The sequence below is a fragment of the Pinus tabuliformis genome, chromosome 3_1, assembly GCF_031772625.1.
Source record: "Pinus tabuliformis cultivar Carrire ecotype Pingquan chromosome 3_1, CPIR1, whole genome shotgun sequence".
Classification (NCBI taxonomy): domain Eukaryota; kingdom Viridiplantae; phylum Streptophyta; class Pinopsida; order Pinales; family Pinaceae; genus Pinus; species Pinus tabuliformis.
In genome coordinates this window covers 313259399-313274386 of record NC_142301.1, presented here as the reverse complement: position 1 = coordinate 313274386, position 14988 = coordinate 313259399, and the positions used below count along the sequence as shown (strand labels likewise).

The 14988-nt window shown below is 39.1% G+C and overlaps 1 protein-coding gene across 1 annotated transcript in view; it reads right to left on the bottom strand.

Annotated features, from left to right (window-relative positions):
- The window catches only part of EMB2730 (Ribonuclease II/R family protein), a 230898-nt gene extending 223226 nt beyond the window's left edge, over positions 1–7672 (bottom strand). The window contains exon 1 of the mRNA XM_089411263.1: positions 7174–7672. Coding sequence (XP_089267389.1) covers positions 7174–7520 — 347 coding nt within the window. The 5' untranslated portion in view covers positions 7521–7672. The remainder of the gene's footprint in view (positions 1–7173) is intronic.
- Between the last annotated feature and the right edge of the window lie 7316 nt (positions 7673–14988).

Sequence of the window (14988 nt, the reverse complement as noted above, 5' to 3'; positions counted from 1 at the left end):
CAACCTTCCCCTGTGATACCCCGTGGCAACATGTAGGCAGGATGAGTGGTTCATCCTTCTCCTGCCGAGACATCCTACCCATGCAGTCTGGGACTCGTGGGAAGTGCCTCTCATTTGGCCAATGAGTAGGGAAATGAAGATAGAGACCATAGTAGTACCGATGGATGCATCATGTATCTACCGTACTCCCTATTCTAGGATGACATTGATCTGGGATCAATTGGAACTGACTTCGAGTCAGTAAGAGTGATATAACTCACTCTCTTTTGGAACTGACTTCGGGTCAGTAAGAGTGGTATGAGACACTCTCTTTATTTGGAACTGATTTCAGATCAGTAAAAGTGGTATGAGACACTCTCATTATTTGGAACTGATTTCGGATCAGTAAGAGTGGTATGACACACTCTTTCATTGGGATTGACTTCGGGTCAGTAAGAGTGCTATTAGACACTCTTTTATTTGGGACTGACTTCGGGTCAGTAGAAGATGGTATAATACATTATCGATCATTTCTTCTTCTTCATAGTTCAACAGAGAAGAGCAAAGCAATGCAGGCAGTGCATTTGATGGCAAAGATAGTACCGACAGACAGATGGAGTTCTCCCTAGTTGAGAGGGAGTGTTAAAATTGGCAACTAGGGCCAAACTCCATGTGGGTCACCTCATTTATGGCAGCTGATATTTTTCTTGAATTCCTCTCATTGAGAGGTGTAGGATTGATTTAACGATCATCCGATTCCAACATGTATTCATGGAGATATGAATTTATTTGTATTTCTTGACAATTTGTCAAGGTCGGCCAGCAAGCAAAATAGTGTTTTGCACCCCCAGCTTATCCTCAACGTGGCATATAAAAAAGGAGACCTTGAGGCATTATGACACTCATATCATCTCCACATCTCTTCTCTCTCCTAGCTTGTTTGGGTATGCGTAGGAGGAGCATCTCTCTCTCATGTGGGAAGAAGGAGGACGCAGTAAGGAGCAGCAGCGTTGACTTGGGTGCAGGAGGACGCAGCAAGGTACAGCAGCATTGACTTGGGTTGACCGAGGTGCTAGAGGACTGCATTGACCAACATAAGGGTACCTTTGACTACGGATTAGTGTGGGGAGCCTCTACCATGCAAGCCGCAGTTCAGATCAGCAAATGTTGACCTCTGTTTGACCATGGTTTTGACCAGCGTTGACTGGTTATGGTTGACTGCAAATTTGTTGAAGCATTGACTGGTTAGGGTTGACTGCAGATTTGCTGAAGCGTTGACTGCTGTTTGACCACATTTTGTTGACTGTTTTGGGCTGCCCATTATTGCTGTTGGAGGCCGAGTTCTCCTAGGTTGACTTGAGGTCATTTGGGAGCTGTTTGACCAGATTTGACCTTGCTGATTAGGATTGTACTGCTGCTGCTGCAAAATCACAGATTTATGATATTGTACTATCTCTCTCTCTCTGCTGAATTATTGAAGAATATAGAAGAATTGATCAAAGGGTTTCCCCGCATTGGGGTTTGTCCCTGGCTGGTGCCAAATCTTGTGTCTCTTGTCTTGGCTTGTTTTCTGTTGTTTATATTTATGTTCTATCTGCATTTTACTATCATGCTGATGTGATTGCAATACTGGAAATTGATATTGGGCTAATAAGAAGATTTGAAGTAAATTGCTCTTAAGCATAGAACATACCATAATTTAACACTTAGTCTCCATGTTTGTTGTGGATGACAAGTCAACTTTATTTGAGGTTTCTTAGACATTTTCTACGGAGCAAAAGAGAGAGAGTTGTTAAAAGCCTCTTCTATAAATAGAGATCTCGCTCTCCTCCCAAATCGCAGTGAATTGTTCAGGTCATTTTTGCCATAATGTAATATTTTCATGAAGCTTTAGTGTTAACTTTGAAGTCTCTTTTTCTTGGCTATTCGACAGATTTTAAAGGGAACTTTATGTTAATTCAAGACCGCTACAAGGCTATCAAGATCAATCCTTTAAAGGGCAACTTTGTCACATGGAAGGAGACGTCTAGGGTAAATTCTCTCACTTCTCTCTTGTTGGTGTGACATAAGCATTAATTCTCCTTATTGAGCCATATTCTAGAGGTTCCTCAATAACGAATTTGATTTTATTTCATTCCGTAGTTGATCTTATGGTTGAAAGCTTTCCCCTTGGAGGGATCCCTTCTAGTAGGGCTTGGTTTCATAACTAGTATTGATTAAACAATGAGCTAATTTAACTTCTAGGGTTCTACCTCCTTGCCCTAATCCACAAGCATTGAATAACCACCTTAAGAGGGGGGATTCATCTTGACACCATTTGCTCTAGTGGAGATAAGGTACCTAAGCCCTAATCCAATGACCAATCATTTTCTACACAATTCAAATTCTTTTCATTTTATTTATTTATATTATGAAAATCCATAAAAATACAAAAACACAAAATACAAAAAATAGTCTCATCCAAGGTGGATGTCTTTCACTTTGTGCCTCTCTAGCAATATATAACAGCTTAAGATAAACCAGCTCTCTTATTGCGGATTATTTTGCTCTAAAATCATTTGTTGAGATTTTATCAAGGTCTTCTCAAATACAGAATAAAAGTACAGCCATATTCTACAAGGAATTGTGAAGCCCTGGCATTGGCTTTGATGAGAGCAAGGTGAGATCTAACCATACAAACCCTAATTTACTTCTGATTCTTTTTAATTGCATATTCATCTTATTTAAAATTATTTTCAGCCTCCCAAAAGTGTTATATATTGATTGGGAAAAAATACAAGCTTGACCCTAGGGGGATTAGCCCTCCAATTTATGCAATTATTATTTCAGATTGTTGTGCCTTTGTATTTTATTGCATAAATCTGTTGTTGGACTGTTATTTCACTCATATTTCATATTCCTAGAATTAGCACCCGTGAATACTTTATCCTAGTGTATTTCTGCACTCATGGGTTGTTTGAAAGTTGAAACTCCAAACATCTGTTTTCGACAAACTTTTATCATTTACAGGAAGTGCAGGACAGCAGCAAGCTTGTCCTATTTTAGGTCATACAATCAAGAGGAATTCAAGGAGAAAACCTCTCACTTAGTGAATGAACCCTAATCTCAACTTGTGACATTTATGGTGGTACATAATTGAGGTATTTCACTCTTTCTCAAGCATTGGTTTCTATTTTTTGTGTTACTCATTCACATATCATATTTGTATTTGTGTTTAATTAACTCCTAACCTTCATAATCTAAGGTTTCTAGGCACTGGTCTACTAATTTATTGGTGAAGCAATCTAGGTATTGGGATACCCCCCTTGGCATTATAGGAGTTGGCTTAAAGTGGGAGGAGATTGTGCTGAGGTGGAAATGGGTACATCTCCTGTGTGCTTATCACTTAGCACCTTGACCAGACCTTACTAAGCCTGCTAATCCGGGCAGTAACAGTACCAAAGTGAAGGAAGAGAGACACATGTATCGCATCTTTCATTTTTTCTCTCCTGTTCATTGGTGCCATCTCGACTTCTCTTTCAGTCAAACACCCCCTCCTTCCATTGTCCATCATTTTAGTAGCAACCTGTTCAGGTATTTTGTTTTCTTTCCACTTAGTTGTCAAGGCCCATCTATTTTCCTTGCAAGTTGCTCTCTAAAGTGCCTAGTTGTTTGTACGAATGCCTGTCATGCAGCTAAACTGCAGGCATTTGGTTAGTTGTTCTCTGCTGACCAATTTTGCTGCTGCTTCTCAAACAGCATTGTTACATTCATGGTCAGACCCCTCATGCTGAATAAGACAAAGCAGCCTCATATCCCATGCACGTGTCAAGTTGAGTTAGTGAAAAATAACAAATAATGCCATATATAAGGGGAGTGCATCATGTTTTTTTGGTCAATCTAACAAAATCAAAGAACATGACAATGGGGATAGTGACGTGCTCCTACAATCTGATATGTTTAACTAAATTCACTTTGTTTTGTTAAGTAGACACCTTACATTAAAATTCACAGAAGGTCGTATCCCCCACCCAAATAGGCCATTACAACAGTCAGTTTGAAATCAAATACGCAGAACTTCGTATACCTTGCACAATAGTGCTCACCTGCCAGTCCAAAGTTTTTTGTTATTGCTCTCCTTCTTCAGCAATTCAGCAAGATGATCAAAGACTTTGGGATTATTTTATAATAGTATGGTTCATACCAGGGCAGACAACAACAGCCCGGGTTTTCTGTAAAGAGTCTATAGCCAATATTAGGAATCACTTGTCTAAGTCAGTAGTAGGTCGGTCTACAACTGAGCCCGCGTGAGTAATGAGCAACAATTAGCATACAAAGAGCCCGGGTTTTCTGTAATGAGTCTACAGCCAATATTAGGAATCACTTGTCTAAGTCAATAGTAGGTCGGTCTACAACTGAGCCCGCGTGAGTAATGAGCAACAATTAGCATACAAAGAGTAATGAGCGACAATTAGTATACAAAGGAGTTATATAGTCATTAACCAACAACAATGTATCTGATTATTGTTGGCATTATGATACATATGTTGTACTTGATGGCAACCCACTCATCTCAGATGATAAATTATAGTGCAGCAAAGTTCATGCACTTTCATGAAGATAAAAGTTTCTTTCATGAAGATAAAAGTTTCTTTCATGAAGATAAAAGTTTATTTCATGTAGAGAAAAGTTCACGCACTTTTATGCAGAGAAAAGTTTACAGAAAAGTTCACGCACTTTTATGCAGAGAAAAGTTTACAGAAAAGTTCACGCACTTTTATGCAGAGAAAAGTTTATTTCATGTAGAGAAAAGTTCACGCACTTTTATGCAGAGAAAAGTTCACGCACTTTTATGCAGAGAAAAGTTTATTTCATGTAGAGAAAAGTTCACGCACTTTTATGCAGAGAAAAGTTCACGCACTTTTATGCAGAGAAAAGTTTATTTCATGTAGAGAAAAGTTCACGCACTTTTATGCAGAGAAAAGTTCACGCACTTTTATGCAGAGAAAAGTTTATTTCATGTAGAGAAAAGTTCACGCACTTTCATGCAGAGAAAAGTTCATTTCATGAAGAGAAAAGTTCACGCACTTTCATGGTTGGCTCATGGTATTAGTCCGACAGTTTTTGATGCTATGTTTTTGGTCCGTGGTATTGCATCCAAAAGTGTTGATCTCACGCACTTCCATGGTTGGTTCATGGTATTAGTCCGATAGTTTTTTATCCTATGGTTTTGGTTCGTGGTATTGCATCCAAAAATGTTGACCTCACGCACTTTCATGGTTGGTTCATGGTATTAGTCCAACAATTTTTTTGATCCTATGGTTTTGGACCGTGGTATTGTGGAAGGCCTAAGACTATATAAGAGGAAGAAGATCATTTGGCAAAGTATCATCGAATGAATTGAATATCTAATAAGTGCTAGATCTGAAATATTTGTGATTGGGTTATGGTGCAGATCTGGATCTAAATGAAGGAGGAACCTTAGCGCATAAAGAAGGATAAGTTCTATTGATGGGTCATAATCTTTATGCTTGAATAATAGTATCTTTGTATGATTTTGATCTGTTATATGAGGCGCATGCTTGATCTATAAATCTGACAATCTGGGTTAATTAGTGTCTGAATATTTGAAAGAAGGAATTATTCTTTATAGATCTGCACGCAAGTTTCAGGTTGTTGAAGTAGCGTATATCTTTAAATTATGATCTAGCTGCCTCTGTCTATTGCTGCAGTATTCTGGGTTCAGAATTTGGTGTGTGGTTACTGTTACTGTGTTCTAGGTACAGCTGTCAGAGAAGTGTTTACTTGATTCAGTGCTAATTGGAAAAAGGAGATTGTTTGATGCAGATATACTTGATAATTGATTGATGTTCATGGATCCAGTTTGAAAATTTATGAAAAGTGGTCCTTGAAAGAAAAGAAGTAGGGGGTTGTAACTCCCTTCCAGGAGAGAGAGTTGTAGCTCTCTGCAAGTTGCAGCCTGCATACTGGTAAAGGACTGCACCAGTACAAAATCATTGTAAAAGGAGTTTCTAATTGAAAGAAGATAGAGACATATTGCAGCAAGTGGTTTTCACCCACATTGGGTTTCCACCTTATATCTGGTGTTCTTTGGTGTGACTATCTGTTTTTCTTGTTCATGCTCATTATTTTATGGTACTGACATACAATAATTCAAAGTATAAATATATTGAAAAAGAATTAGATAATACTGATTCACCCCCCCCTCTCAGTATTATTTCCAACAATTATTTGATATTGTTATCTTTGAGGCCATCAGAAAATATTTTCTTATTTCAGGGGAGTTATCATGTAACATATTATCATTCTCGCACTTGGAAACCATGCTCTCTATCTATACTTGGCTTACACTCTGGTTATTTTTGATAACTTGGATCACAACACTTTCAACAGCAACTCAGTAACTCTTTCCTCATGCCTGAAAAAGTTTTATTCATAATACTAGCTGAAAAATTATATATAACTAGGAACTCTCCGAGTGGATACTCATATCTCACATGCTCACTGACCAGCTCCTCCAATTCTAACATGGGCGTCTGGCCCATTCCAATGCACAGGAGATTAATCGTCAATTTGAACAGTTAGATACATTGAAATAATCTTCCAATCGAATTTTATTCATTCCAAAATTCAAACAGCACTCTGTTAAAGACTTTCTGTTAAGGTTGAAGTCAACTAAACACAGAATAAATCACACAGACTTCAGTGTCTTCAAGTATATACAAGGACATTGAAGAATTACATTTCTACAAAAGGTCATTTCGCACTGTTTTACATGTCTAAGATGTTTCAATAAATTAAGTGAAATGAAATTCCGCTGGATATTTGAAATGCAGTCGAGTCTAGACGAGTTGTTCCCAGCCGGAGTTTCAAAATTGATTGGAAGGTATTTTAGGAATCAGCTAAAGTTTGCATGTTAAGGTTAAGCCTTCACCCTATACAGAAATCTCTAATAGAACACTGTGCGTTATCAAATTTCGTACTAGAAAAATTGAGATAGATTGTGCATAATGTCAATTGCCGATCAATTAAGATGGATTTTGTGATAGAAATCCATCGTCTCACACTGCGCTCTATTTCTATTTAGGTTAAATTTATTAAAATTTGACCAGAACCTGCGTCTTTTGATGGTCTGTTTAGTGTCTGCCGTGAATTGTCAGCTGTTACAATGAAAACTGAGCAGAAAACAGGTACCTGCCAACAGGACGGAGTTGTTTTCTAGTCAAACGCATCGCCTCGACCGCTTCCATTATGCTAGCCAAAAGTCCTTCAGTCGAGTAGTGCCGAGGTTCGAGTCTCCTCATAGGACGAAATGCGGGGTTCCGACTCGAAGCCAAACTTATTGTTCGATTTAAAGGGTTTGCCAAATTCATTGTTCGTTTCGAAGGACTTGAAAGTAAGAGATTGGTATGGAATAAAGGCCTGAACGAAGACATAGTTGCGAAATGGCAACCACAGCTGCCGCAGAGATGCGGAACAAGGGGTGAAGGATGGGCATAAAGAATGTTCATGGTTGATGGGTTTACCAGGCGAGAGGCCATGGATGCAATGGCCCAGCAGAAACCTCTCAATCTACGTTACATTTAAGTTCACCCATGAAACCCAGAGCCTGTAATCGTTAAACCCTTCTTAAATCGCTTATCGCATTTTTGTCTTGGAAAAATATCTTCGGCGCACAAAGGATAAGTGTATTTGAAGTATGCAAGGAAATATGTATTTTATGATTTAAAATGTCACTTATAACAATTAAAAGTCTCAGTAAACAAATTCCGATGCACAATTCAATAAACAAATGAAAATCGTCGGGATGAGTAAACAAATTTTGAACTTATTTGGACTATTTTGGAATTAAATGTACATTATTTAGGAGTATTAGTATTTACTCACTAGTAAAAGTATATAGATTCATTTAAAGCGAGAACACTTGGTTCAATGTTGAGCTTTGCAGAAAAAATAGTATTACTTCACATCATCTTCAGCTATCTCTCATCAAAGATAGGGGCTTGATTTGGTAGGTCACAGACAAATGGATTTTTGATTTGCCAAGATTAATTCTAGCTGCAGTGCACGTATATGTTGAGAATGAATCTTAAAAGTTCTAGATGATAAATATTGAGCTTTTCTAACACAGTGAGATTATTTAGAAGTGTGAGGTGTAGAGCATACTTCACTTTTATAAAATTTAGACTTCAATTCAAACCTTTACTCTCTTCTATCTTGAATGTCAAATGAGAGTGGGTTGGCCTTATTTATAGGTTATTATAGGTTATTCCACCGATGTCCAGTTATATGTAAGTCACATTTTATAATCAAAAGTAGATTCCTAACATTTTTTAAGATGATTGGGGAGAACTTGCAGACTACCAATTGTTATCTCATCCCGTGAGGTTTTTTCGAACACAAAGGGACCCATCTTATCCGGACTGACATAATATTACACTATGGAGATTTGTTTTATGAACCCATTAAACTCAATTCACACCATTTTTGGCCAATAAGACATTACAATCGAGAGGGTCCATCATGCTTCCCTCATTATTCAGAATCAAATGATGTGTAGTACTTGTTACTAGAGCTTGGTGAATATGATCGTCAATCATTGGAGGTAATACATTAAAACACTTATAAAATGGTGAACCGAACATGTTCATAAGTTGCTCGTCTTTTGGTGCACATGTATATCCGTAAAATATGTTTTTCACTTTGTAGCTCGGAGGTCCTAGAGGTACACCCTTTGTGTCTAATTTGCTTCCATGATAGAATATGCCAAATATGAACCAATAGTTTGGGGTAACTTCTTCTAACTCAAACTATAGGTAAATTATAAACTTTGGATCACCAATTCTACCTATTTCATATGATCTAGAATAATATTGATACGTAAGTATTTTGAACCACCTAGACCAATATGACACTTGATTGTAGATTGTATTACACTCGAAAATAAACGAACAATTATGTACATGTTTGACATATTGCATTATAACGCACCAATCCCTATAACAAAACCATGGTTCATATAATACAATGTTTCTTTGACCTTCATAACAACCATTTCCAATTGCTCCCCAACACATGTTTGGATTACTCATGAAATAATCTACATTGGACTCACTATTGTACCTATTAACCCATTTTAATAATATTATATTGACTATTGGACATGACTTGACTTTTTCAACTAGACTTCCTAGCTTGGTCTGCATATATGTATCTGGTGTAGTTTAGACAACCAAGGTATCTCTATAATGTTTCTTTTCCAATATTTTAGGGGAATTTTCTAAAGCTTTAAGAATGTGGTACTATAGCTCAACCTACCCTTCTAATAGTATCTGACCAAGGTATTCTACTATGGTTTTAGCAAATTCAATTTTTATTTTTGACAGTGCTATACCATGCTTATAAATGATTTCATATATATTTGCCACATGTTCTTTGTGATGCTTCATGTCAACAAAGCAAATTAATAAAGCATCGATATAAACAATTACAAAATTTAGATGTCTATAAGCATCTTTCATTCACTTTTGAAACTTTAAGGGTGCATTCTTTAATCCAAATGGCATGAACCACCATTGGTACTATCCATGTGGTACTACAAAGGTTGTTTTGTACCTATATGTTGAGTTAATACCAATCTGCCAAAATCCACTCTTTAGATCAAATTTGCTAGAGACATTGTTATATCCTATCTTAAAAATGGAGCATCTTTACTAGGCAATGGATATCTAGTTGGCATGAGTGCTTCTTTAAGATCCCTATAAATTATTATCATTCTAGTTTTACCCCTTTTCTATTTAGGATGCTTGTGTATATAGAATGTAAGACAAGCCTAAGGACTCTAGCTAGGCTCTATTGATTTCCTCTGTTGTAAATATGTCATTTATGTCTGGTAATAATCTAATTGTGAAGGAGACATCTAATTGGAAAAATCCTTATGGGGTTATCCTAAATATCCTTATTTATAAGGAAGATCTACAAAATATTGCTATCTCGTCCAGAAAGCATTAGAGTAATCAAAACAAAATCTTTTCAATCTTATCTTTGATGTCTGATATTTCTTCGAGATCATGCAATTATGCATATCTCACTATCTTCTTAACCTTTAGAAGTTTTTTAACGGACTATTCAATTATATCTGGCATGTTTGCAGGCACTCTATTTTCATAGCTTGTCTTATGAGGCAAGCTTGTTTTCTTTCCATTTATATGAAGGAAAACCTCATCTTCAGTTAAGATAAATGGAGGATATTTATTTACAAAATCTTGTCTAAGAAGGACATATGCACCAATTTCAAAACAATACATATTTACTATTATTTTTTCATCATTCAACATGATTCGGAAATTTGGAGCAAATCCTTTGATTGGTACTATAATGCCATCTAAAAGAGAAATTAACTTTATGCCAATAATATCATGGAATGGTTGAGAGTGTGGCACAAGAATTCATAGCGCTTGTATCTATTTGTGCATTAAGATGATATAAGTTAAACCATTAACCTTGATCCCAATACTTATAACAAATATGTCATATAGCCCATCGCATTGTGGAATGGTTACAAACATTTGCTAGTTTTGGTCTAGATTGAAAGTTTACATTTGTACCTTTGCAATATTATCAAATTTTCTAGACATTTTGATCTCAAGTTTTGTACTTAACATGACTTTCAATCTAACCAAATTTCATTCATCATGATTTAATGAAACTAGGATTTCCCTTATTAGTTTTTTTTTCTTTTTTTTCTTTCTCTTTTTCTTAAATGTGTTATATTATTTTGTTATAAGCATCAAATTATTTTGTGAATTATCTTCAACTTTGTCAATAACCAGAACAGGAATTATTTATTTTCCAAAGACATTTCCTGGTTGGCTGGGCCATTGCAAGTTAGCAACTTTGCTATTGCTCTGAAGTAGAGAGTGACAAAATCCATTATTGATCCAGGTGGATGTTGGTGGCCACCCACCTATCCCATTTGGACCCCCACAACTGTCTCTTTCAGTTTTTCTGTTTCCGTAATTATAGCACAGTTTACTATTTTTAGCAGCTTTTCGGGTCCTAAACTTCCGGAGCCGTTTTGAGGCCCTAAACGACGTTTTTGGGAAATCCACCGCCAGCGATTTTTCTAACTAAAAATCGTCTTTTTTGTCGTAGTCCTCGGAGAGATATTTCCAACGGGCTATCATGCGCGTCAAACGGAGATAGTACGACCAATTCGCGACCCCGGGAAGTTGATGTACCAACTTACCCAAAAACGGGGCCCACAATTTGGCGTTTCATCTTCTAGGGTTAGGTTTTGGAATGTGAAGGGTTTTCCATTGTTTCTCAACAATAAATAGGCCCTCGAGCCTCATTGTAACACGATTTTTTTTAGAACATTTCAGAGGCATGTAGCCGACACATCTCTTCTCAGAGATAAGCTACCATCGCCCTAGCTGGGTTATTTCCATTTCTATTTGTAAGCATATTTCAATATTTTACAGTAATGAAATGAAGTATTATTTCCGTTACATATTTGTCTTTATGGTTATCTCTGTAATTTATTGTGTTCCTGTTTAAATCCGGATCAGTGGTATCAGAGCGGTCTGTTTTTTCTCTGTTTTTCTTTGCATGTCCCCAACGAGGTCGGGATATAAGGAGTTAGGTCTGGAACTGGTCGAACCTTTGCAAGACCAGCCTCGCAAATCTCGACGACCTCCCATGGCGGATGAGAAGAAAAAAGAGGGGGCAGGAGATCCTATCAAAATCTTGCTCGAAGAAGCCCTCGAGCGACAAAGGAACGCGATGATGGACAGCTTTGCCCAAATCCTTCAACGGCTACCTAGAGGCGACGCGTCGGCTTCCAACAGCTACTCTGAAAATGCCACACCGTTTAAGGTACAAGTTAATTTTGAAATCCCCATCATCGAGGGTCAAATAGACGTAGATGCAAAAATCGTCTTTCTGTCATAGTCCTCGGAGAGATCTTTCCAACGGGCTATCATGCGCGTCAAACGGAGATAGTACGAACAATTCGCGACCCCGGGAAGTTGATGTACCAACTTACCCAAAAACGGGGCCCACAATTTGGCGTTTCATCTCTAGGGTTAGGTTTTGGAATGTGAAGGGTTTTCCATTGTTTCTCAACAATAAATAGGCCCTCGAGCCTCATTGTAACACAGTTTTTTTAAGAACAGTTCAGAGGCATGTAGCCGACACATCTCTTCTCAGAGATAAGCTACCATCGCCCTAGCTGGGTTATTTCCATTTCTATTTGTAAGCATATTTCAATATTTTACAGTAATGAAATGAAGTATTATTTCCGCTGCATATTTGTCTTTATGGTTATCTCTGTATTTTATTACGTTCCTGTTTAAATCCAGATCAGTGGTATCAGATCGGTCTGCTTTTTCTCTGTTTTTCTTTGCATGTCCCCAACGAGGTCGGGATATAAGGAGTTAGGTCTGGAATTGGTCGAACCTTTGCAAGACCAGCCTCGCAAATCTCGACGACCTCCCATGGCGAATGAGAAGAAAAACGAGGGGGCAGGAGATCCTATCAAAATCTTGCTCGAAGAAGCCCTCGAGCGACAAAGGAACGCGATGATGGACAGCTTTGCCCAAATCCTTCAACGGCTACCTAGAGGCGACGCGTCGGCTTCCAACAGCTACTCTGGAAATGCCACACCATTTAAGGTACAAGTTAATTTTGAAATCCCCATCTTCGAGGGTCAAATAGACGCAGATGCAAAAATCGTATTTTTCGTCGTAGTCCTCGGAGAGATCTTTCCAACGGGCTATCATGCGCGTCAAACGGAGATAGTACGACCAATTCGTAACCTCGGGAAGTTGATGTTCCAACTTACCCAAAAACGGGGCCCACAATTTGGCGTTTCATCTTCTAGGGTTAGGTTTTGGAATGTGAAGGGTTTTCCATTGTTTCTCAACAATAAATAGGCCCTCGAGCCTCATTGTAACACAGTTTTTTTTAGAACAGTTCAGAGGCATGTAGCTGACACATCTCTTCTCAGAGATAAGCTACCATCGCCCTAGCTGGGTTATTTCCATTTCTATTTGTAAGCATATTTCAATATTTTACAATAATGAAATGAAGTATTATTTCCACTGCATATTTGTCTTTATGGTTATCTCTGTATTTTATTGCGTTCCTCTTTAAATCCGGATCAGTGATATCAGAGCGGTCTGCTTTTTCTCTGTTTTTCTTTGCATGTCCCCAACGAGGTCGGGATATAAGGAGTTAGGTCTGGAACTGGTCGAACCTTTGCAAGACCAGCCTCGCAAATCTCGATGACCTCCCATGGCGGATGAGAAGAAAAACGAGGGGGCAGGAGATCCTATCAAAATCTTGCTTGAAGAAGCCCTCGAGCGACAAAGGAACGCGATGATGGACAGCTTTGCCCAAATCCTTTAGCGGCTACCTAGAGGCGACGCATCGGCTTCCAACAGCTACTCTGGAAATGCCACACCGTTTAAGGTACAAGTTAATTTTGAAATCCCCATCTTCGAGGGTCAAATAGACGCAGATGTCGTAGATAAATGGTTAAATCTGCTCGATGGGTATTTTTCTGTTCATGAATTTTCAAGTCGGGAAAAGATTGTTTTCGCTCTTCTCAAAGCAGCCCCCCACGTCAAGGACTGGTGGGAAACCTACTGCGAACAGAAGGATGAAAGTACAGGCTCACTGTTTTCAGCCGCACCCACTTGGAATGACTTCCGGGATGCCATCAAGGAGCAGTACTACCCTGTCAAAAGCTATGAGGACAAATACATCAAATGGACCACACTGCGGCAGGGATGAGACCAAGATGTGCTGGAGTTCACAAACATTTTTCATACCCTTTGCACACAATTGGGTATCAAAGATTCTGAGCTGCATCTGGTACTCAAATACCGCGGCTGCCTACACAGATACATCCAGGAAGAGATGGAGTTCTTGAACATCTCCTCACTCGGCACAGTATACCGATACGCTGTCAAAATCGAGAAAAAGTTCAAACAGAAGAAGCGAGACTTTGGATCTGCAAATCCAAAGCCCAAAGGACAAAGCCAATGCGGTGTGACCCAAGAAAACCCGTCAAAGCCGCAAGAAAAGAACAACACCATGAAGCGAAGAAGGACACAGGAAAGTGGTGTGAGTTCCACAAGAGTCCCACTCATAACACAAGTGAGTGTCAGACCAAGAAGTCACTGGTGGCCGAGTTGAAGGCTTCCGAATCAGATGCATGTTCCGACTCTGAGTCAGAACCCGACGAGGGGAATGACAAAGGGAAGCAGATCATTGATGCGGATCCCAGCACCACTGTTGCTACTGCCAAGATCCAGAAAAATGAGCTCGAAGATCCAGAGGAGGGGGAACGTCTTTTCCACTCACAGATGTGGGTGAAGGGTTCACCGTTGCAATTCATTGACGACAGTGGCAGCCAAAAGAACCCCATGTCAGCAAAGGTCGTGAAGTGGTTGGGCCTACCAACTACACCACACCCACAGCCGTACAGTATCGGTTGGCTTCACGAAGGACGAGATCTCAAAGTTCGCCAGCAGTGCCGCCTTCCCTACAGCATCAAGCCCTTCACAGACGAGGTATTGTGTGATGTTACACCTCTGGATGTTTGTGATGTACTATTAGGCCAGCCATACTTGTGGAGGCGACATGTTGTGTATGAGTCAAGGCCTCGCGTTGTCATCATTTCTTTGGATAATTCATTATACAGGATACCGGAGGTAGCCCCACCTACCGCCACCTCTTTGATCACTGCTAAGAAAGGCAGCAAGCTCATCTCACAGACTAGGAAATTTATTTTCTGTCTGGTTCACTCCCAAAGTAAGGGGAAGATCGTTGCTACATCCATGACCCCCGCGAAGGGTTCCTCCACACAGCAGCAGCAACAGAGGGATACAGTCGTGACAGAACACAGGAACAACTTCTCCTTACCCGGAGGGGTACCACACAAGTTTCAGGTGGGCGACAAAGTTTGGTTACATTTGCAGAGGGAGCGCCTTACCAGAACCC